General features: G+C 36.1%; 2 protein-coding genes across 3 annotated transcripts in view; one reads left to right on the forward strand and one right to left on the reverse strand.

Annotated features, from left to right (window-relative positions):
* LOC137385349 (adhesion G protein-coupled receptor L3-like) overlaps positions 1 to 7,606 on the reverse strand; it is a 68,543-nt gene extending 60,937 nt beyond the window's left edge. For both annotated transcript variants that reach the window (XM_068071800.1, XM_068071799.1), the window contains exon 1: positions 7,554 to 7,606. The gene's annotated coding sequence lies outside the window, so the exon portion shown is untranslated. The remainder of the gene's footprint in view (positions 1 to 7,553) is intronic.
* Positions 7,607 to 7,897: 291 nt separating this feature from the next.
* Positions 7,898 to 20,996, forward strand: LOC137392100 (palmitoyl-protein thioesterase 1-like). Its single transcript, XM_068078728.1, has 7 exons — positions 7,898 to 8,022; positions 8,916 to 9,025; positions 10,347 to 10,545; positions 11,054 to 11,156; positions 12,335 to 12,425; positions 13,806 to 13,904; positions 20,472 to 20,996. Exons 1-7 carry the CDS (start codon positions 7,926 to 7,928, stop codon positions 20,667 to 20,669), a joined length of 897 nt encoding a protein of 298 aa, XP_067934829.1. The 5' UTR covers positions 7,898 to 7,925; the 3' UTR covers positions 20,670 to 20,996.
* The last annotated feature ends 3,541 nt before the right edge of the window (positions 20,997 to 24,537 follow it).

Genomic DNA, 24,537 nt, shown 5'->3' on the forward strand with positions numbered 1-24,537 from the left:
GTGATCTCGAAGATTCTCGTCGATAGGGTGTTTACTCAATTACTAGATCACACATTAACATCGTTATATAACTTACTGAATTCAAGGACATTATTACTGAATTCCTGCATCGACACATTTTATTGATGAACAACAGAATCGTAAAAAATGCTTCCAGTTCCAGCGGAGGTGACTAAGAGTTTCCTGAGGATCAGGTGGTTAAAGACTGAAGCAGACAGCTTATGGTTAGAGCAGACAGGCCTCAGCAGCGTTATGCTGCAGAGAAAGATAGGAGAATGGAGGTAAATCTATGTTTAACTTTGAGTCTCCTTTATATATACTAAACTAAGGGTAATAATTTTATTACTCATGAATACATTTACTAATCAATACAATTATAATTTTTTGCTATCACCAATCGTGGTTTCATAACTTATTGTTCGACCTACATGTAGCTATAATATTTGTTGCAAATGTTTTTTGGCAGTTTTAGCTGGTAAATTAGATTTATGATTAGAATTTATGTTCATTTCTCACTTGTAGAAAGTGAGGAAAATGGATTGATCAATGCTCATCTTCAACTCCCAGAAATGAAACTTCGAGTTGTTGGCTATAGATGTACTTACGCTTTTGCTAAACATTTATTCATTTGGAAAATTACACTCGCAAACTATTTGCTCCCAAAGTGAAAGCATTCAGTGGATACACATTAAAATGACATAGCTATGAAGGACATTTATTTATTACATTTGTTTTATTGTTTACAGGATGTTTATGTGGAGCCACCAGCGGAGCAGTTGTGTCAGTCTGGAAACTGTCATACACGCGAAGGAGAGACATGAATGTGCGCTGCACAAACCATGATATGTGGCATTCTGTTTCTCAAATACATAGAGTTTGAGTTTACTGCAGTAGAGTAATTTGTCCTATTATATGAGCTGAAACTATGTGAGTGGTCACGACTTTGATGGATGTTTTTAACAAAAACATTTTGCTGAAATGAAAATTTTTTGGTATGTAAAAATCTTCAACATAAAATAATAATGTTGAAGATAATGCAAAACATGATTTGTAGAACATATTGAATACATCATAGCCCCGTTGCCACTTGTGCCAAAACCTTGTTTGATAGGTCGATTTATGAAGTGAAATCAGAGCTGTAATGACAGGTACTTTTGCATAGCACAAGACTCAATTGCAAGGGACCCAAAATTGAGAGCCACTCAAAATATTTCATGCTCCACACTACTAAGTGAAAACAGGTGAGTCCACACCGCCAACCAGGTGCAAAAATGGCTTTATTCACCCTTTGCCAGAATCAGTGAGTTGATTGATTTCAAAGAAATTGATGTTGTTTTGCGTTCACTATTTTGGGCAACTCAAAAAACCATTTGTTTTGTACTTGAATCAACTAATCAAATGTGACCAGTAAATTTGTTCTACATATTGATGCTAATAATGACTAGACAACGTTGACTATACGTGTACATGACTTTTTGGGATGCAGTTGGTTTCGCCATATATTTGAATATATTCTTTTCAAAGATGCGGCATGTTTATTTTATATAGTAACTAGTTTCCGGTGTGGGTAACAAATGAGAACTTTGCTAATACAAAAGCCACGATGAAATAAGCTAACTCGACGACCTAATTACCGTAGACTGGCAGAATCCTAGTCGGTACTCAGATGTTTATACAGCATTTAGAGGAAACTAATACCGTACAGGATGAATTTATTCGCGGAGTTATATTTCATGAAAATTGTCTTTTCATGCATATTCGCGGATGAATTTATTCGCGGCTGAAAACTGCCACTCTCTTGGAAAAGTTAACTCTATTACGTCTAGCAATAGAGTTAACTTTACGCATGGGCGGCTACGCGCATGCGTAGCCGCGCGTTTGTTTTGTGCGTTTTGTTTTCTATTTAGCTTACAACTACGAGTGGATCGTGCTAAGCTATAAATTCTTTGCTGCGTTCAGAGGTTTTCACGAATATTCATGGATTTGGAGGCCTTTGATGAACCAACAACTTGTGGTAAGTAATGAGTTTTTCACATTTACTAAATTAGTTGAATTTTACTTTGGTTCTTCGGTAAAACGTAATGTTTATTTTTTCCATCCCTAATGCTTCATTATTTGTTTTAGTGTGAGAGAGAAATTTTTCATCATACACGGAAGAACAATGATTGCAAGGGTGGTAGATGTCATTCTTAGAAGATCACCAATCATTCAGGGAGGTCTTGAAATTGAGGTAGAAGTGGCCGCAGCTGCTAACGAGGAGAATATATGTTTTAAAAAAGGAACAAAAACGCCTTTACGAGCACAAATCTTTGGCCAACCGGCAGAACTTTACAATAGTGAGCCACGAGGAGAGTTCTGATGATAACTTCCTTACCAGTCATGTAGTAGCGAGAGAATTGCCTTTGACATCTACCCAAGACAGTGACAGAGCTGCTATAACCAAAATAACTAGTCAGAGAGCACCATTACACGCTAGTATTCACTTATAAAGAGTACCAGTTTAATTTTATTACTAGATAACCGCCATAATGACTAAACTGTTTATATTTACTCCATTCATCATTTGTAAAATTTTATTTGTATTTGAAATATTTTATTTGTACACTCAAGTTTGTAATAAATTATAATATATCTATACATGAAATAAAATATATAATTTAATCGTGTTTGCTGCAGCGATATCAAGGAGTTGTTGTCGATGAAGGGGTCTAAGTTGACTGGTTGCTTCTCTGCTAATATTCCTGCCTTGATGAATATTACTGCTTGTCTCTGGTTTTCGTAATCAGAGTAGGTTGTTTCATTCTCAATCTGCAGTAAACACAAAAAAGAAAAAAATATTAACAAGTGTCAAGGAAGTACAAAAACAATAGCTGAAGTATTTAATGAAAGCGATCAGTTTTTAAACAAAATAATTAATTAATGCAGTTAATTATGGAAAAACGTATCTGCACTGCAAATCAATTACATACCATAATGTCCAGATCAGAATCATGATCGTCCTCAACTTCGGTATTAGAGATTGATGGAGTTGATTTCAATGTAAAAAGATTAGGAGAGCTTTTTTGCGATGATGAAGCCATGCCGAACAACTTGTGAAAACCTTGAATAATTTTGTAAAGGTTGCTGCAATGGCAATAAAACTCGATGCCCGGCGATGATTTTAAAGAAGTTTTGGAACTCGGCTACGGTTAGTACTTCTGCCTAGTGGCTATTTTCGCTATGACACCATTCTGCATATCTTGTGACAACCTTGAATAATTTTGTAAAAAAATGTGATGCATTGGCAATGTTGTTAGCTCAAAGCCCAGGCAATGATTTTAAAAATGTTTTGGAACTCAACTACGTTTAGTATTTATATTAAAAACTAACCTAGCGACTAGTTTTCAATTTGATGCAGTAGTTATTCTCCCTTGTGATTAAAAATAGAACTAATTATTCACGGAATTAAATAATTCGCGGAATTGACTGTTCGCGAAATCGCGAATTTTTATGAACAACGAATATTTTCATCCTGTACGGTATGACAAATTTTAAATTATCCTTTATTGAGGCGTCTGAAACGTTTATCACAATGTATCTGTAGTGAGATTTAACATTTTATTCTAGAAATCTTGAGCAAATACAAATTAAAATATACGCCAATAGAGCGGCATAGGACTAGGCTTTCATCTCAATAGCCGATGTGAATATGAGAGATAGAGACAGGCTGTTTCACTATATACCTCATTTTGGGCAAGTCGGGGCACATATTTTTTCTGAGCATTTTTACCGCGAGCAATTTTTGTCGATTTTAATCTTCAAATATTTTGACAATGAAATCGCCTAAAACAACAACCCAACTGATAGAAAAAAAATCGATACTTTCTGTCAAAATCAACTAAAATTTGGTACAATCACATCTTTAAAGCTCAGACTGCAGGGCATTATATATACGGTATACAACTACTGTATACAACTACTATATACGGTGTTGTTACAACTACTGTATACAAAATAAGACCTCTGACATTTGAGCTATCAATTTCCACAGCTGTATACAATGACTCATTGCCCCCAGCACCACAATGGAACAGCAAAAAACTGACAAATCAAATCCAAATGAGCTTGCGTGGGATCAATAGATTTGCATCCTAAATTGGATTAAAAGCCAGTAATAAATTTAAGCCAGCTGCCAAAAGAAAGAGCATTCATTCCTTCAATGAGCAAACCCAAGCGTTGCTCTACATTCTAACACAATGGTTGATACGCCATGAAGAATACTCACCGAGCCAATCACTGAGCTAGTCTCGGCACCAACGTGAAAAATCTGAGTGTAATAATTATACATATTGGCTAGATCTATATGTTGGTAGTCGGTTTATCAGCAATTGTAAACAACAGAATGTCTTTATTATGCGCTATTTGGCTAACTTCGCCTCCAATAATTGGAATTTAGGATCAAGATTTCAATGCTGACAATCCAATGAATGAAGCTTAGACATGAACCCACTTTCACCAACCCACTTCTACCAACCCACTTTCACAAACCCACTTTCACCATCCCTCCTCCACACTCTTCTAATTACATCACAATGACAAATGGACTTAATGTGTGAAATGTTGGTTATTATGAATATCTTTGCTTCAGATGTCAAATTTAAAAATACTTTACCAAATGATAAACTGTCACATATTAGTGAAATACAAATATAAGAGATTAAAAGGTACTGCTGCTAAGGTCAGGTACCGTGACTGCTAAGGTCAAGTACTATGACTGCTAAAGTCAGGTACTGTGACTGCTAATGTTAGGTACTGTGACTACTAAAGTCAGTTACTGTGACTGCTAAGGTTAGGTACTGTATTCTTAGCTTATACTTCAACATTCTGTTTTAATATACCGTAAAACCTTCAATTGAACACCACCTCTATTTGAGTGCCACTTCTATTTGAATGCCACCTCTATTTGACCGCTACTATGAGAGAAGAGTTGAAAAATAGATCGCCACCCTCTATTTGAACGCCACCTCCATTGACCGCCACTTTGACTATCTTTGACCTTTATGAACCCATAATATCAAGTGATCAGTAGAAAAATGTCCACAAAATTGTATTAATAATGAATCTTTTACATTAATAACAATCAATTCTCTCGTTGTTCAACTTCACAGCTTTTCGCTTTTTTCCATTAAAACTCTGACAGCAGCACCATAGAAATAATTAATAACGGTCTCAGGCTAATAGTAGTCCCTTGTTTAATACGGTCTTTCTACTTCAAAATAGCCTACATATATACAAAACAGTTTAAATTTACGATAGTAGATGAACTTTGCAAGCAACGTCATAGAAATAATTACCAACTGTCTCAGGCTACAAATAGTTCCTTGTTTAGCGCGGTCTTAATACTTCGAAGAACATGCATGTAAAACAGCAAGTTTTAGACCAAAGGTTACGTTTAGCGAGTAAACCTTTGTGCTAAATGCAGCGTGTAAAAGTTTTGCTCTGCCAGAAATTGTTTGGATGCTAATATCGACTAGCTCAGCAGTTCAGAAGAAGAGTTTGACGCATGTAGATATTGTGGAAGGTATTAGACAATTAGAAGATGTTCGTTTCATCGAAAGCAACAATCGAGCAAACGATAGAAATATTTTTGTTTTAAAAATCTTAATTTTTGTTTCCGCATGTAATATACTGTAAGTATGGTTCGCTTATGTCACTTGTTCATGAATATATATATATTAATAAAATTTGATAGATTATTTTTGTATAACTTATAAATATATGCAGATTTATAGCATGTTATTTAATAGCATCCTTGCGGCTATCTCAACACGGCTTACAATGGATTGATGCTCATAACTAACTCCACTTCTATTGCACATAAAAAGCTAGTTTTTGGCTGCAAACTGTAGCAAACATATCAATGAGTGCAATGAGCTTTTATGCAACATTGTTAAATACAGATATAAAATAGAAATATGTCTTCAAATTTAGAATGGAATAAAAATTGAAAATGCCAACAAATTGCAAAGAAGGACACAGGCTATAATATCATCGCAGGTCAATTGCAAACAATAGATATCAACTGGTAGAGCTATTTCTCTGTTTCTCGATGCACATTTATTAAGATCTCTTTGACGAGTTAGAGGTAACTTAGCAGATTTATTGCATCCAAAAGGTTTAATATCGCTTAACTGGAAAAAGAGAGCAAAATATAGGTGACAGTTGCTTCGCCGATAATAAGGCTAAATTTTCTTCCGGAAATTCTGACGAGCTTTTTCAAAAATACACTGCCAGCCTTTATTTCAATGCCGCCTCCAACTGACCGCTACTATAATAGAGGAAGGGTTAAAAATAGAGCGCCATGGGGTTCAATTAGAGGTTTTACGGTATGTATCATTTGAGCAGCTTTAGGTTATAGATTGAAGGTGCAATGAAGAAACATGCCATACATGTAACATGGATACCGTGCAGACTCTACTATTCTGTCTAAAAGTCTAGGCAAGCGAAATGCTTATTGATGTAAAGAAAGGGTGGAAATATGTAAAATCCTGCTCATGATCAACATCCCTTGTTTAATGTGGCTAGTATTAAAGATGAGGCCATCCTTACCAATGATAATCTCTGTGAAAGATTTAATAGAAAATCAGTGCTTTTCATACACGCAATATACGCCTGAACATGTAGCTGTATTTCTCAGCAAAGCGTTTGAAATGGCATGGTACAGATTTTTCACTTCAAGGTGACTCCATTAAACCAGTGTTTGCATACAATTATGTAAATATAGATGATGCGAGAATCACAGTCGATGCAACACAGGCTATGGAACACAGGCTATTGAACATATTTAAGACTGAACATCTCAGAATACTTTAAAAATACTATAAAATGAAGAAATAAACCGTTTATATCTCAAATTTATAAAATGCTCAAATCTATGAATTGCACAACAGCTTCTCAAATGTTGATGTAGAACTGGTCGGAAGAGTTGTGTATATCTATATATGCGAAATTGTGAGTACTGGTCAGTAAAATCAAAACTGCATACAATAATTCTTTTGAAAGCATTAAAAAAACAAGCTTCTAAAACTTCTTCACTTTTTCACTGTTTTTGGGTGTGTGTTAGTTCTGCAAAAAATAAAAATCTCCACATGTAAATATATACGTACATATATATAGTAGATTGGTGGTCAGGCCTACTGCTAACAGCGCTCTACGCTCTATAACGTGAGGAGTGGTATAACTAACTAGAGTGCTGGACTAGGTTAAGGTTATTGATCTTTAATCCAGACTGATTTTTTCTCTGGGTTCACGAAAGTTCTGTTTCGTGCTTCTGCACTCGTCAGGTGATTTGCGTTAAAATTGACTTACGGATGTCACCTGACGAGTGCAGAAACACAAAACAAACCTGGCGTGACCCCAGAAAAAAACACCAATCTGGAATAAAGATAACTTAGATAAGTAGCCTTAACCTATTCCAACACTCTATTATAATATATGTATTGTGTACTCCTAATGTACAAAAAAAACGCAGCCAAACGCAAAATTACCAAAAGTAAATACGGCAACAAGCTTACCACATGAGGAATGCAGTAGCATACAATAATCCATCAAGACACAAGACTTGGTTGAAATAGCGCAATTGTGAAAATATATTGTAGATATTAGTAAACTAAGCTGGCATGTGCGAAAGTGCGCACATGGCATCCTGTCAAGTTGTATGCTATACACGTTTTTTAAACACGCGCGAAATTGCAGTCTGGCAATACTCTGAGTACGCAACTTAAGTAACACAAGCTAATCTTTTAATATCATTAAATGACCATTCAGGGATGAGTAGACTAAAAGCTTATCGTTAATATCTTTCGGAAAGTTATCGTAAAATATTTATACAACAGCACGTGATGAAACACCCACTAGTCACATGATCGTTTCATGGCGGCTTGACCATGAAGGCTGTAGTATTTGTGCAAATACTTGCTGCTGTTAGTTTTAGTAGTGTAATATGCGATGGCCCTGCACCTATTGTCATTTGGCATGGAATGGGTAAGTTAATTTTACAAACAAGTTTGTAACGTTGCAGCTTTGTAACTTTTAGAGGTTTAGGTGAAAATATTAACATATGCAGTGGTGTGAAAAATAAACAGACCACCCTATAAAACTTTATTATCATAGCGACTGTTCAGCACTCAAGGCGATTAAATCTTTCATTAAACTCTTGTTGTTAAGTTACAAAGTATACATCAAAAAAGCTTAAAATGAGTAGAACTTAATAAAACTAAATTTAGCTTGAAACGACAATGCTAGCTGAGTTTTAGAGAGTCAAATTTAGCAATTAGTTTTAACATTTTTCACTCATTCTGACTAAAGTTGCACCTGTATTTTATTTGCATTCAAACTTAAAGCAGATATGTCACTCAGATCACAGAAGTTGTCTAAAACAATCCTCATGTCCTGATGTTTTGCTGAATAGAAAACTTGGCCTTTGAAGTTGCTAATAATTAAAATTACTGATTTTCAGTTTTTGTGCTAGCACGTAGGACAAATCTGCATTTTAAATGGTTAACTACTTCAGATATGCTTTCAAGAATATATCTGAATAGAGACTCAGCGCTTCATTTTGATATATAATAAGTGCAACTTCAGAGAATGGGCTAGCAACTACGACACTTTATTTATTGAAATTGGTCAAAATACTAGGGTAATCCATTTATTTTTCCACACCACTGTATATTTTCAGCACTCGGAGCACCTAACAACCAGGGCTCAGAGAATCATTGAATATAAAAATAGTTCAACAGTAGTAGGAAGAAATTAAGTTGATGGAGTTTATTTTGAAAATAGCTAAGATTCTGTCTTTATATATTTTATTTCATTTTGTAACATCATATACCTGATCTTTATTTCCTGGTGTAACACCTTAGACTTGATATCTGCAGGGGATAGCTGCTGCAATCCTTTGAGCATGGGCAGCATAAAGAAGCTGTTCGAGCAGCAAATCAGCGGTGTCTATGTCAAGTCACTCATGATTGGCAGCAATGTTGCTGAGGTTAGTGCATATAAAGTATTCCAATTTATAGAGTACAGTGCACCCTCGCCATGCGATTTAACTCCGTCCACGGCTGACATTGTGTAGCGAAAATGTCGCATGTAACGGTATATAAACTCATAGTAATTATATAAGGTAAACATCCCCTGGTAAAAATCGTCAAGATTTTATATAATTACTATACATATTAAAAGTTAGTAACTTAAGTGAATTTAGCTTACTAAACACACCTAAAGGTAAGTTTTAGTACATGTTTGTACATATTTTTATCTATTTTACTGAACTTCAACTTTTTCATTGCTAAAGTTTTATTACGTATCGGTTTCTGGCTCCTGTTTACCATAACTTGTAGCCGGCCTCATTAAAACTTTTTTCAACATAATTCAACAAGAAAGCCCAAACAGCGCCATTCTCATAATAAAGTGAATTTTTGCTAGCAGTATGACTGTAGAAAAGTTCTCTTTGAAACCAATATAGGGTTTCTATAAAGGGCTGGAGAAAATTTGGACTTTTTGTCAAAAAACCTGATTGTTTCAGTTTCAATAGATTTTTATGATATACCTATTTTTAATAAATTTCATTTTTTTGCTCATGCAAATTGGCTGCGAATTGCAATGCACATCAGAATCCTGGTGGACCCACTTTTCATTATTACTGACTTGCATAGGCCTACTTTAGTTTGACAGCTTGTATTTCTTGCATTTAACAGTCAATATTATATATAAAAGCCTGGTTTACGAACTACATGTAAGTTAGTAGAGTTGAGCTACTAGCAGTTTCACATAAAAAGGCACTATGAAATATTTAAGCGCATTCGTTTTGGTGGGATCGGTGCGGTGGATCATGCCAAATATCAATACTAGTTTGCCAGATTATTTTAATTGCTAGCTTTTTCAGCGCTTTCACTTGAGCCGATTGCAATAAAGAGTTCGATGGCATAATGTCATTTATTAAACCCGACTACTCAGGGAAAACTGTACCGTTTACGGTTGCTACCTCACAATTAATCCTGATTTGAGGTTTACTACATAAACTCATAGGGTCTAACTTGAAAGGTTCATCTGTATCATTGTACTAAACACGCAGTCAATCACCTCCATCACACTTGCTAATTCATGACTGAGGGGGTCTTTACAGATTTCTTACACACATCAAAATGATTGTTTGTCACGATTTTTGCAAAGTTATGAAAATATCGATAAAAGCAATAAAATCATGATTTTACTGAATAAAATCGTGATTTAATTTAACGGTTTAAATCATTTAATTATCTTAGTCCCAACTTTGCTATAAAAGTTTATAGAATGTGAGTTAATTGTAGGATACGACCAACGGATTCTTTATGAATGCCAATGACCAGATTAGCATGGTCTGTGACCAGGTGAAGTCGGATCCCAAGCTGAAGAATGGCTACAACTCCGTGGGTTTCTCTCAGGGTGGTCAATTTCTTCGAGCCCTAGCCCAGCGGTGTCCAGACCCACCCATGTTCAACCTCATTTCAGTTGGGGGTCAACATCAAGGTAGGGATGCATTATCAGTACTAGCACACTTGCTGGTCCCGCCCGCTGCGAGAGATCGTCATGAGTAATCAGTATATGGATAATTATCCAGTGAGTCATTAGGTCTTCTGAGAGGTGGAATAGTAGCACGCTTGCATTTCAATTGGGTGCCCGGGTTTGATTCCCGTGCGAGGTAATATTTTTTCTAACGCTTTTCTCTAATTTGATAAAACCTAATAATTGTCAGATGCCGCGCATATATCGTTGTAACTTTCTATAAAAATTACTTTTATACCAAATTGATCATCATAAAACTTTACATTAGCTGATGCCATGAGAAATGCCACAAAGCAACTCAGACCATGTAGATTCATCAAATTATCGAAACAGTTGGTGTTCCCTTTACTGTTTCCACATAACTCTGTAGCAAAAATGATGTTAGATTTGCAATTTTTACTAAATTCTGTGTTATAACACTATTTGATAAGATATAGTTTGGCTTTGTAACAATTTTTTTCTCTTGTTACAGGCGTGTATGGCTTCCCCCGATGTCCGGGAGACAATGCCACACTCTGTGACCTGGCCAGGAAATTACTCAACCTTGGAGCTTATGTCAGCTTTGTTCAGGAGCAGTAAGTATTTGTTATCTTGAAAGAATTCAGGTTTCAAATAGATTGAACTGGTATTGATGCATAATTATGTCATGTTGCGTTAATTTCTCTCATTGAGAGAAGAGAGCAGCCAAGCCCAAATATGGTAGCATACTTGAGTCCTTTGATAAGCAGTCAAAATATGGTAGCATACTCGAGTCTCCTGATAAACAGTCCAAATATGGTAGCACACTTGAGTCTTCTGATAAACAGTCCAAATATGGTAGCATACTTGAGTCCTCTGATAAGCAGTCCAAATATGGTAGCACACTTGAGTCTTCTGATAAACAGTCCAAATATGGTAGCATACTTGAGTCATCTGATAAACAGTCCAAATATGGTAGCATACTTGAGTCATCTGAGAAATCATTAAACTTGATCCTAACATAGAGATTGTTTTTCAAAAATCATGAAGATATTCAAACTGACAGTTTTGAGTCTTTTGACTGGTGGATGGATATGTTGCCTTTATCTATATATATTTCTCAAAGTTTGTCGGAAATGGAAATCCAACTATAGATCTTAAAATCTTGGATTAAATATTCCGTTCCGAAAAGGATTTGATCTCAGGCCAAGCCATTCACAAGTCTTACGCCTAGCCCACTAGACTATGGAAGTCAAATTGCTAGCCAGCCAATATAAGTCATTATATCACAGCAATACCTAACTGCTTTACGTATGACGCGGGTCATAGCATAACATCACGAGAAGCTGTTCGCTCACATTAAACTGGCTAATAGCAAAACTCTCACTACTTCTCATTGTTTATAAGACAAAAAACTTTTCTCATGATATTTAGTTTGAAAGTTAGAATGGCAAATATTGTTATATGTTAAATACAAATCAATTTTCTGTTCAAATACTCTTCTATTACACGGGCAACGCCGGGTGGCACAGCTAGTAAATATTCTATTTTTCACTACTCATATTCATAAAAAATATTATAATGAAGCCTTTTAAATTTATGATACAGAGTTGATAGGGTAGAAACTGCTATCATCTCATAAAACATGGCAAAATTAGATTATTGGTTGTTGTGTGTAATGTGCGTTAATTATGGATATTCGCAGACAAATTGTGTACAAATAATTTTAGAAAGACTTGTATCAATCAAGAAGAAGGTTTTGTAAATGCAGTGATATTGTTTGTTTGATATGCAGCTTGGTTCAGGCAGAGTATTGGAATGATCCACTGAACCAAGAGGAGTACAAGAAAGCTAGTCTATTTCTTGCGGACATCAATAACGAGAACGTGAGTCCCGCAAGTTGCTATTAGAATATAGTGAGTCTATGACAACTAGCTATTAGAATATAGTGAGTCTATGACAACTAACTATTAGAATATAGCGAGTCTATGTCAACTAGCTATTAGGATATAGTGAGTCTATGACAACTAACTATTAGAATATAGTGAGTGTATGACAACTAACTATTAGAATATAGTGAGTCTATGACAACTAACTATTAGAATATAGTGAGTCTATGACAACTAACTATTAGAATATAGTGAGTTTATGACAACTGGATATTAGAATATAGTGAGTGTATGTCAACTAACTATTAGAATATAGTGAGTCTATGACAACTAGCTAATAGAATATAGTGAGTGTATGTCAACTAACTATTAGAATATAGTGAGTCTATGACAACTAGCTATTAGAATATAGTGAGTGTATGTCAACTAACTATTAGAATATAGTGAGTCTATGACAACTAGCTATTAGAATATAGTGAGTGTATGTCAACTAACTATTAGAATATAGTGAGTCTATGACAACTAGCTATTAGAATATAGTGAGTCTATGACAACTAACTATTAGAATATAGTGAGTCTATGACAACTAACTATTAGAATATAGTGAGTCTATGACAACTAACTATTAGAATATAGTGAGTCTATGTCAACTAACTATTAGAATATAGTGAGTCTATGACAACTAGCTATTAGAATATAGTGAGTCTATGACAACTAACTATTAGAATATAGTGAGTCTATGACAACTAACTATTAGAATATAGTGAGTCTATGTCAACTAACTATTAGAATATAGTGAGTCTATGACAACTAGCTATGAGAATATAGTGAGTCTATGACAACTAACTATTAAAATATAGTGAGTCTATGTCAACTAACTATTAGAATATAGTGAGTCTATGACAACTAGCTATTAGAATATAGTGAGTCTATGACAACTAACTATTAGAATATAGTGAGTCTATGACAACTAGCTACTAGAATATAGTGAGTCTATGTCAACTAACTATTAGAATATAGTGAGTCTATGACAACTAACTATTAGAATATAGTGCTCATCTATGACAACTAACTATTAGAATATAGTGAGTGTATGTCAACTAACTATTAGAATATAGTGAGTCTATGTCAACTAACTATTAGAATATAGTGAGTCTATGACAACTAACTATTAGAATATAGTGAGTCTATGACAACTAGCTATTAGAATATAGTGAGTCTGACAACTAGCTATTATAATATAGCTAGCTAGCAACAAGGCATGCTGCAGTACAGATGTTTCATACACAGTCAAACGAAAACTTAAACTGAACCTCTCTGTATTAAGTTCACTCTTAAAGGCATTCTGGCTGGGAGTGACAAGGATTTTTGTTGCAGATGAAGAACCAGACCTATATAACTAACTTACAAAAGCTGAAGAACCTAGTGATGATCAAGTTTACTGAAGACACAATGGTGCAGCCAAAGGATAGCGAGGTATGACCTACTTTCAATATACAGTGCACCCTCAGGATACGATTATTCTGATATGTGATTACCTTGATATATGATTTTTCTACCTTTTAAAGTGGAACATGATGACTTTTTCACCTCACCATACGAATTTTGTTTCACCATACGAATTCAACAAATTTTTCGCCCGAGTTCAAAAATTGGCTGTCGGTGTGCTTATTATTTACGTCAAAATAACAAAGACACTAAAATTCTGTTCGCCTAAAATATTTTCACATCGTCTAAAAGAGATGTGATTTATTGAGAATGGCTGAACTGAGAAAAATCGGTTATATGATAACCGATTTTTCTCAGTTCAGCCATTCTCGTGTTTAAAACGGTAATACCGTAAAACTTTTAATTGATCGCCATGGTGCTCTATTTTCCAACCCTTCCTCTATAGTGGTGGTCAACTGGAGGCGGCATTTGAATAGAGGCTGGCGGTGTATTTTTCAATTGGCTCGTCAGAATTTTGGGAAGGTAAATCTAGCCCTATTTCGAGCAGCGAATGTCACCTATATTTTGTTCTCTATTTCCTGTGCAGCGATATTAAACCTTTTGGATGCAATATATCTGCAAACTTACCTCCAACTTGTCAGAGATCTCTAAATAAATATGAATTGAGAAACCGAGAAATATCTCTACCAGTTGATATCTATTGCTTGCAATTGACTTGTGATGATATGGCCTGGTTCCCATATCGATCGCGAGACTTCGGCGGTAACATGCGCAGCAAAACGCTTGCGACGCTCGGCGGGATCTGTTCACATAAAAGCCACATCGTTAATAATATCGTAAACATAATTGCGTAATCCAATAAAATGTTCGCTCGCCATGCCGTTCCTATAATGGTGACCTTTACCCGTACAGTGCATTTGGGAAGGTTTTGCCTGCGGCCGTTTGCGAAATTTGAGCAGCGCGAAACTATTGCGATGCCGCCGGCAACGACCGGCGGTCCTCGGCGGTACCCGGCGCATATGTTCCCATTTCATCGCTAATAGCCTGTGGTGCTGTTGCCGGTGCCTTGCGACGTATATGGAAAACAGGCTTATTATATACGTATATGGAAACCAGGCTTATTATAGATGGTATATTCAGGTTTTAATTCATTCTAAATTTGCCGACATTTTAATTTTATAATTTTTATCAAATATCACAAATATGTATTCATGAACAAGTGACATAAACGAACCATACTTATATTACATGAAGAAACAAAAATTAAATCTTTTAAAACAAATATTTCCATTGCTTGCTCGGATAGCTGCATTCTGATTGTTGCTTTCGTTGGGACGAACATCTGCTAGTTGTCCAATACCTTCCATGATGTCTTTTAACCTGAACTGTTCTTCTGCACTTCTGAACTAGTCAATATTAGCATCCGAACAATTTTTTGGCAGAGCAGAACTTGTACGCGCTGCATTTAGCACAAATGCATCGCGTAAAAGTTTTGCTCGATAAATATAACCTTGGGCCCAAAACTTGCAATCCGTTTTTTATATGTGTATGTATATCGAAGTACAGTAGACGCTTCTATAACGAATACCTTACCCCCTGTAACGTAAATTCCAGATAATTAAAAAAATTTATGGGAGGTTTTTGCTTCCTACTATGTAAAAAATTCTATATAACGTAAAGTATTACGTCGGGTGAATCTTAACTCGATTTGAATGTTAGTCTATTTTGCCGCGATTGCGGAAGAAAAAATGCCGTGCGTTTAGCGTTATATCTATTATATATAACTTTCGCGACATTGTTGTTCGTCATAATAGATTGTTAAATGTGTCGACAAAAAGACAAATAGGATAGCTGCGCAATTGTTCATAAATACAAAAGTAATCGATTGGTGCAGGTGTTACAGCGTCGGTCTACCAGTCTTAATGTCACGAGTTGGAGTATCGTCGAAAATGATCTTAATCCTAACCTTGACCCCTGGATAATAATAGACGATGAACAGGTAGAACTGCTTTTTATTGTAAAAATATTTTGTTGTTTTGTTTTATTGTAGGAGTACAAAATATTTGTTATTATCTTGACTTTGCAAAATAGACTGCTGTTTAGAAAAATAAGCAAATTGTTGTAAATGAACGTCGACAATGTGCAGTCCTTATCAACTTGCTGTAAATTTACCGCAATCATGGTCTATAAAACTAGTGAAATTGATCATAAAAGGGAGAAAGGTTGTTGATGCAAACCAATAATTCTGCAGTTACAGTACAGCCCACAAATTGAAAGAGTTACGTAAAGTGTTTCCTTTTTGCATGGCCAAAGAGGTGAGTTTGGAAAGATCTTTGAACGGATTAGGCAATTTACATGTATTTTACTGTTCCTATAACGTAAATTCCCTATAACGTAAACGTTCCTGGAACGGATTATTTACGTTATAGAATCGTCTACTGTATTAAAACCACGTTAAACAAGGAACTACTATCAGCCTGAGACAGTTAGTAATTATTTCTATGGTGTTGCTTTCAAAACTCAGCTACCATCGTAAATTTGAACCGTTTTTTATATATGTACTTCAAAGTATCACGACAGCGTTGAACAAAAACTACTATTAGCCTGAGACCGAAATTTATTATTTCTATGGTGTTGCTTTCAAAGTTTTAATGACAAGAGCGAAAGAGCTTTGGAGTTGGACAACGAGAGAATCGATTGTTATTAATGTAAACGATTCATTACTAATACGATTTTACAGACACTTCTACTGATCACTTGATATTATGGGTTTATAAAGATCAAAGATAGTCAAAGTGGTGTTCAAATGGAGGGTGGCGCTCTTTTTTTCAACCCTTCTCTCATAGTGGGTGGGTGTGGTGTAGTGTGTATGCGTGTGTTTAGTGAGCCAAAGTCATTTAAATAAAATTCAACGCTTATGTTATATGTCTGTCTCAAAAGTAAGAACTTCTACTTGTACGTACTGCACATAGCACATCGTAATTTCAACTTTTTTATGCAGATCTTAGCCAATTAGTTCACTAAATATAATAAAGTTACTGTAGGTAACTATAGTTACCAAGATTAACTTTATATGTTGTTACTAGTTTTTAATATGTACAGTACTTATATAAAATTTTGACGATTTTTACTGGGGGATGTTTGCATTATATAATTACTATGGTTTCTATACCCCTACATACGATTTTTCACCATACGATGCCAATCCTGAAACGGATCAAACACGTATCTTGAGGGTGCACTGTAATTGCTTTCTCTCGTTGACTGGGTTTCTTAAACCTGATAATCCATTATTCTAACATTAGTCATTTTATATTGGCTGAAGGCCTAGCAGACAGTATACTAGCAGACAGTATACTAGCCGACAGTATACTAGCCGACAGTATACTAGCAGACAGTATACTAGCAGACAGTATACTAGCAGACAGTATACTAGCAGACAGTATACTAGCAGACAGTATACTAGCAGACAGTATACTAGCAGACAGTCTACTAGCAGACAGTATACTAGCAGACAGTATACTAGCAGACAGTATACTAGCAGACAGTATACTAGCAGACAGTATACTAGCAGACAGTATACTAGCAGACAGTATACTAGCAGACAGTATACTAGCAGACAGTATACTAGCAGACAGTATACTAGCAGACAGTATACTAGCAGACAGTATACTAGCAGACAGTATACTAGCAGACAGTATACTAGCAGACAGTATACTAGCAGACAGTATACTAGTGATCTGGCGTCATCATGCTCTCTCAAATGCATCCATTTAGAGATTGTGAGATTGTTGTTTGTGTGCCCGTTTTACTCAAGGTTTCAAATGTTCTTATATTATTTTAAAAGCAGTATGTCCGAGTTATTTGTGAATGGATGCCAGCATTCTTCCTCAATTAGCTCTCAACAGTATTTTCAACTAGTAGCCAGGCCTATTAAAGTTTATATTTCTTCAGTGGATATTGTCTATATCATTTCTCAATCATTCTTAAAGATGTAGTTGCGTCAAAATTTAAGTTGATCTTAAAAGAAAGCATTTTTTTTTCTCAATCAGTTGATATGTTGTTTGTTGTGTTACGCGATCGCATTGCCAAGATATTTGAAGATTAAAACCGAAAAAATCTGATCACCGTAAAAACGCTCAGGCCACAAAAACGTGCCCAGCCTCGCCAAAAATGATGTCACGCGTTAGGCAACCTCTCTCTATCTCTCGTATTCACATCGGCTATTTGCGATAAAAGTCTAGTCTTACGCGGCTCTATTGGCATATATCTTATTTTGTATTTGCTCGTGTTGGCTAGAATAAAATTTTAAATCCTGCTACAGATGCATTATTATGAATGTTTAAAAGGCCTCAAATAACGAAAATTGAAAGTTTGTTCTACTCACTTTCTCCAAATGTTGTGTAAACATTTGGGTACCGACTACCAATTCTACCGGTCTACGGTAATTCTGTCTAGTCACTTTATGTAGAACGCGGTCTTTGTATCAGCACAGTTCTGCAGCTACCCATATAAACGATATACAGCCTCCCATAAGCCCCGCCCACATTATGTCGCCTATTACCTATTGCCTACGTACTAGTTTCTTACTAGTATTCTTACCGAATGCTAAATAATTGAAATAAGCAAGCCACCTTTTTGAAAAGAATATAGACAGGGATAGAGTTTTAAGGATGAGAAGTCTGCTGCAAACTGGATTTGAACTCACATTCTCCAGTTCTGCGGACACCCATATACCATATCCGATTCACTACAATATTCTGCAAATCATGTTTTGCATTATCTTCAACAATATTATTTTATTATATATTTTTTACAAGCAAAAATATTTTCATCTCGGCATAAAGCTTTTATTAAAAATATTCATCAAGTCGTGGTCACTCACATAGTATTAGCTGATACAATAAGACAAATTCATCTACTGCAACAAACTCAAACAAAACATCATCCAGCACGCATTCAAGTCTCGCTTTCTCCTTTATGGCAGTTTCCACACAATGACAAAGCTTCTTCGGCTGGTGGGACGACATAAACATTCTGTAATCAGTAAAACAAGTAAATGTAAACAAAGTAGATGCATTATATATTTCATTCATAGATATGTCATTCTAAAGCGTATCTATTGACAGCTTCCAAATTGGGAGTTAAATAGATTGCGAGTGTAATTTTAAAAACGAATAAACATTTAATAAAGGCACAAGTACGCCAAGCCAACGATTCGAAGCTTTGGTTCTGGAAATTAAAGATATGCAATGATCAATCGATTTTACCCACTTCCTACGAGTGAAAATAATTTGTAATCATGACTCTAATTTACCAAAGAAAATTCGAAAAAAATATTATAGCTAGGTAAAACGGCAGATAAGCTATGAAACGATGATTGGAGATAGCAAATAATTATCATTTTATTAATTAGTATATGTATTTATGACTATAAAAAATATTACATTTACTAAAGTATAGAAGACTCTAAGTTAATTTACCTCCATTCTGTCTTCTTCTGCAGCAAAACGCTGCTGACGCCTGTCAGCTTTGGCCATAGGCTGTCTACTCTAATCTTTTACTAAAAGTTGCTCAGATAACTCTGAGTAGCGGTCGCTCGAACTTGAAGCCATTCTAAAACTATGTATAACTTAGTAATTGTTGAAACGCATTGAATCAGTAACGATGAGAATGAATTCTCTAGCGATGAGAATCTTCGAGATCACAGACAACGCGTTTTACGAGTGATAACATTTATTACGGCCTATATAAAAATTTCGCGCTCGTGATTGGCTAACGAAGCGACCTCATATTTATCGCTTGTGGTTTCGTTTCAGATAACAAGCTTGTGACATCACGAAATAGCCACCCGCTGGAACGTGAGCTTTTTAAAAGAGGGCCTCATTCAAACGCATATATCTCTGGACAGGGTTGGTCTACAAAGACAAAAATGGCATCAATTTGTAGCTGATGTTTTAACCTTTTATGGGTCCTAATTTCATTTTTGACGCAACTACATCTTTAATGATCCTTCAATCTACCAAAGCAATAAAACCTTACATCCTGCTATATCTTATCAGTAGCATTTAGCCTCCAGCCTTCTATAAAACCTTACACCCTGCTATATCTTTTTAGTAGCATTTAGGCTCCAGCCTTCTATAAAACCTTACATCCTGCTATATCTTATCAGTAGCATTTAGCCTCCAGCCTTCTATAAAACCTTACATCCTGCTATATCTTATCAGTAGCATTTAGCCTCCAGCCGTCTATAAAACCTTACACCCTGCTATATCTTATCAGCAGCATTTAGCCTTCAGCCTTCTATAAAACCTTACATCCTGCTATATCTTTTCAGTAGCATTTAGCCTCTAGCCTTCTATAAAACCTTACATCTTGCTATATCTTTTTAGTAGCATATAGGCTCCAGCCTTCTATAAAACCTTACATCCTGCTATATCTTTTCAGTAGCATTTAGCCTCCAGCCTTCTAGATGTTGTTCAGTGAAAGCTATCAGTACATTTTTGTTATATGCTGCCAACTGTCGAAGCATGTTATCATTCACTGTCAATAGCAGCTTGCTGTTGTTCAAACACTTGTTTTTTGCACTTGCAGTGGTTTGGAAAATATGAAGACGGGTCTACAGACAAGGTTCTTTCGCTATTTGAGACCAAGCTTTACACTGAAGACCGACTTGGGCTGAAGAGTATGAATGAGACAGGGCGTCTGCATTTCCTTGCCACAGTTGGAGATCATCTGCAGGTCGATGAGGCTTGGCTCATCAAGAATGTCATCAATGTTTTCTTGAAGTAACATCAGACCGTCATTCGCTGATGCACCGAGTTCTGGTGTTATCATGCCTATGAGGCTTGTAATCACCTCGTCATCTCTATTTCATGATTTTATACTTACTCAAATTAATATATGATTCCTTTATACCAATTCATGTTTGATTCTTACGCTGTTTATATGATTCAGAATATTTTGTCAATAAAACTCTTATTAGCGTGTTAGTTAGTTCACAGCCTAAAATGATATCTTACTTATTTATTTGTATTTCCATCATTCACTGTTTTTCATCAGGGTGTTTTAATGTTGTCATGTGATAATCAAAATACAACTTCATTTATTTGTTCTTTAGTCTCCAGTAGTTTCACTGATGCACATATGCGTGTACATGTGTGTATATATGCGTGTACATGTGTGTATATATGCGTGTACATGTGTGTATATATGCGTGTACATGTGTGTATATATGCGTGTACATGTGTGCCACATAAGTTATACATTACAGTCATTTTATAAGTTTGAATTTTATGTAAAAAACATAAATGCAGTTTAAATGTTCTCACCATAATGCTCAATGTTTCTTTGAAAGATCTGTACATTGTCTTATAGATTAATTTGCCGAAAAGTTAAAATATTCCAGCCTCTTTTACTCTTGCAAGCAGACCAAATGAATGCACAATATCAATTTAAAAAGCGCACTTGCTAATATTTTTGTTGTGACAAGTTGTGCATGTGTAATTTTAGTTCTCATGGGATTTATATTGTCAGTCATTGGAATAATAGTTACTAATTTCAGAACCTTTGCAATAGGATAACGGAGTGGCATTGCTACTCCCTTTTCATTGATACTTGATTTGTCTAGAACCAAGGCTTATGCAACTTGCTATGATTTAGCTTGAGCATTTAGTGAAGGTTGGGCTGTGAATGAGGCAGTTTTGCTATCAATGAATACCAACTGAATTTGAGCAACTCACTAACTCACCTAGTAAGCTAAGTGATCTAACCGTGTTTGGAGCCAGGTTCATAATCGTCATTTACGCTTAATGATCAACTGCGCTAGTCAATTACCCCAAATGTGAGCTCAATCATTTATCACCACAGTAAACTGAATGGATTCTAGTGGTTTAGATCGCTGGTTCTTAGACCTCGAGTTTGTAAGATGAAATCCTCTGTGAAGCAGATTTTTATCGCTATACACTGGACAAACTCACACTGAGATTTGTATATATAAACTGGTTGAATACCTAGCGTTGCTCGACTAATAAAAAGGTTTTGAACAGAAAATTCATTTTTATTTAACCTATGAGACATTTACTATTTTAGCACTTAAATCAAAGTGTTTGTTTCTATATATATTTGCTTGTTTTTATATTTGGCTAATGTGTGTGAGCTGGCTGGCACCTACTTACATCATTTCCACACTAGCAGCAATGTTGGTGAGGACTATGTTGAGGATTTGCTGCAGGAGCTAAATGTAAATAAAGCTACAGGATTAGATTCAATTCCAGCAAAGCTTGTGAAAATTGCAGCACCTGCTTCAGCTTTTCCTCTAGCTCAAATTATAAATACTAGCTTACAATTAGGTATATTCCCTGACAGCCTTACAATCTACTATATAAACGGCAATCGTTGTCTGTCTGTCTATCTATCTATCTGTGTATCTGTCTGTCCGCTTTAGAGAGTACCGTACTTTTCGGACTATTAGCCGCTACTTTTATATAAGGGCGTGTCTATTCTGTGTTTTTTTTCACCGTTAGGGCGCATTAACGGGAATCTCCGGTTAGTACACGCCTCTATTATAATGCGTAACCTGCTAATCATCGTGGGGATGGACGATAAATACTGATATGCTAATAGTATGAGTTGTCTTTTCGATATATTGAGTCACCGATAACTCCCAAATATGAGCAGTATAAATAAATTACCGTATATGGCGGTCTTTTTTTTCGATTCGATCGTTAGTTAGTAATCTTTTATTTTGCTGATAACAAAATAACAAAAAGCCTCTATTTGCAGACATATTATCCAATAAAACGGAAACTGTAGAAGAATCCTGAATGCAAGATAGTAGTGAACAATTCATATTTAGTTTGAGATTATTTGTGTAAAAGTTAAAAGAAAATTTACATGAGAGGATGACTTCTAATAAATAATGCAGGATAGCTTATACAAAGATAAATTGATTGATATGTACTATATACAAGGGTTCAGGGCTGAAGAATAGATCCTCTATGAGTATTGATTGTGGCAAGATTGTAACAGATTCGATCGTACGAAGCAAACTTAATTAATATGAGTAAGTAGTAAAATTAAATTAGTAGTAAATATTAGTAGTGAATTAAATAAAATTTACTACTCTTTAAATAAATTAATGAGTAGTAAATTACATCTAATTAATATTTACTGCCAACGTGTACCGGAAAGGTCATGTGAACATTTGTTTCTTGCAACCACTAGAAAAACGCTGTTCTCTATCTACTATATAAACGGCAATCGTTGTCTATCTGATTGATTGTCCGCCTTATAGAGCGGTCTTTCCTTTTATCGTCGTACGAATTTCAGTCGTACGAAGCAAACTGAATTAGGTAATATGTGTAGTAACGGTAAATAAATTATAGAGCGGTCTTTCTTTTTCCATCCGGTCGAACGAAGCCAACCGAGTTAATATGAGTACTAATTATCGTAATATCATAATTTCGTAATATGGACTATTAGCCGCTACTTTTCTTTGACGATTTGAGCCAAGCGGCTTACCTATATAAAGGTGTGGCGATTCTGTTGTTTTTCTTTCACCGCTCGAGCGCATTAACCGAAATCCCCGGTTAGCACGCTTTTTAAACGGCAAATTTTCTGCCGTGTTTAAAAGCACCTTTCCTGAGTTCTGCGGCCTATACAAAGGTGTCTATACAGCTATACAACTGTACTATTCATTAAATAAAATAAATTAACGAGTAGTTATTTACATGCAATTAATATTTACTGCCAACGTGTACCGAGAAGGTCACATAAACATTTGTTTCTTGGAGCCACTGGAAAAACGCATTTCTCACCTACTAAATTTCCACATCAAAAACTGCATTGCCACATCTCCACTACTTAATAACGTTGGATTTGCCGCTGTTCGTGATAGTGGGTCATGTTCATTTCCTTCAGCAGCCGAGTTACTAATTTTTTTCCAGCTACGAGTAGGCCTACTGTAACTTACTATTACAGAGCTTTCACGAGTACTCCGAGCGTTGTGATACGCTATTGTGAAAAGAAAGAGAGCAGCTGCTATCGACTTACTGTCACCCTGCATCAGCCATGACCAGCTATACGTCGCCTGCTCAAAAGTAGGCACACGCCGAAAACTGTTTCTTCATACGCCCGACAGAAAAACCAAAAATGTTGTCTATCTGCATGTGTTGCGTTGAACTAAGGGAGAGAGAGAGAGAAAGGGAGAGAGAGAGAAGGAGAGCGAGGAGGAGAGGGGGGAGAGAGAGAGGGGGGAGAGGGAGAGCGAGGAGAAGAGAGGGGGAGAGAGAGAGGGAGAGAAAGAGGGAGAGAGGGGGAAGAGGGAGGGAGAGGGGAGAGAGGGAGAGATGGAGAGAGGGAGATAAGGAGAGAGAGAGGGAGAGCGAGGAGGAGGGGGGGGGAGAGAGAGGGGAGAGAGAGAGAGGGGAGAGACGGAGAGAGGGGGGAGAGAGAGGGAGAGGGGGAAGAGGGAGGGAGAGGGGAGAGACGGAGAGAGGGGAAAGAGGGAGAGAAGGAGAGAGAGAGGGAGAGCGAGGAGGAGAGGGGGGGGGGGAGCAAAAAGGAGAGAAAGAGGGAGGGAGAGAGAGGGGAGAGAGGGGAAAGAGGGAGAGATGGAGAGAGGGAGATGTAACTGCATATTTGGAGTTGTTTTACTGTA

This window comes from Watersipora subatra, chromosome 1 (genome assembly GCF_963576615.1).
Source record: "Watersipora subatra chromosome 1, tzWatSuba1.1, whole genome shotgun sequence".
NCBI lineage: Eukaryota > Metazoa > Bryozoa > Gymnolaemata > Cheilostomatida > Watersiporidae > Watersipora > Watersipora subatra.

Coding starts and splice junctions, on each gene's coding strand:
- LOC137392100 (XM_068078728.1), top strand. CDS start 7,926: ATGAAGGCTGTAGTATTTGTGCAAATACTTGCTGCTGTTAGTTTTAGT. Junction 11,157..12,334: donor GTCAGCTTTGTTCAGGAGCA/GTAAGTATTTGT, acceptor TTTGATATGCAG/CTTGGTTCAGGCAGAGTATT. Junction 12,426..13,805: donor CGGACATCAATAACGAGAAC/GTGAGTCCCGCA, acceptor TTTTTGTTGCAG/ATGAAGAACCAGACCTATAT.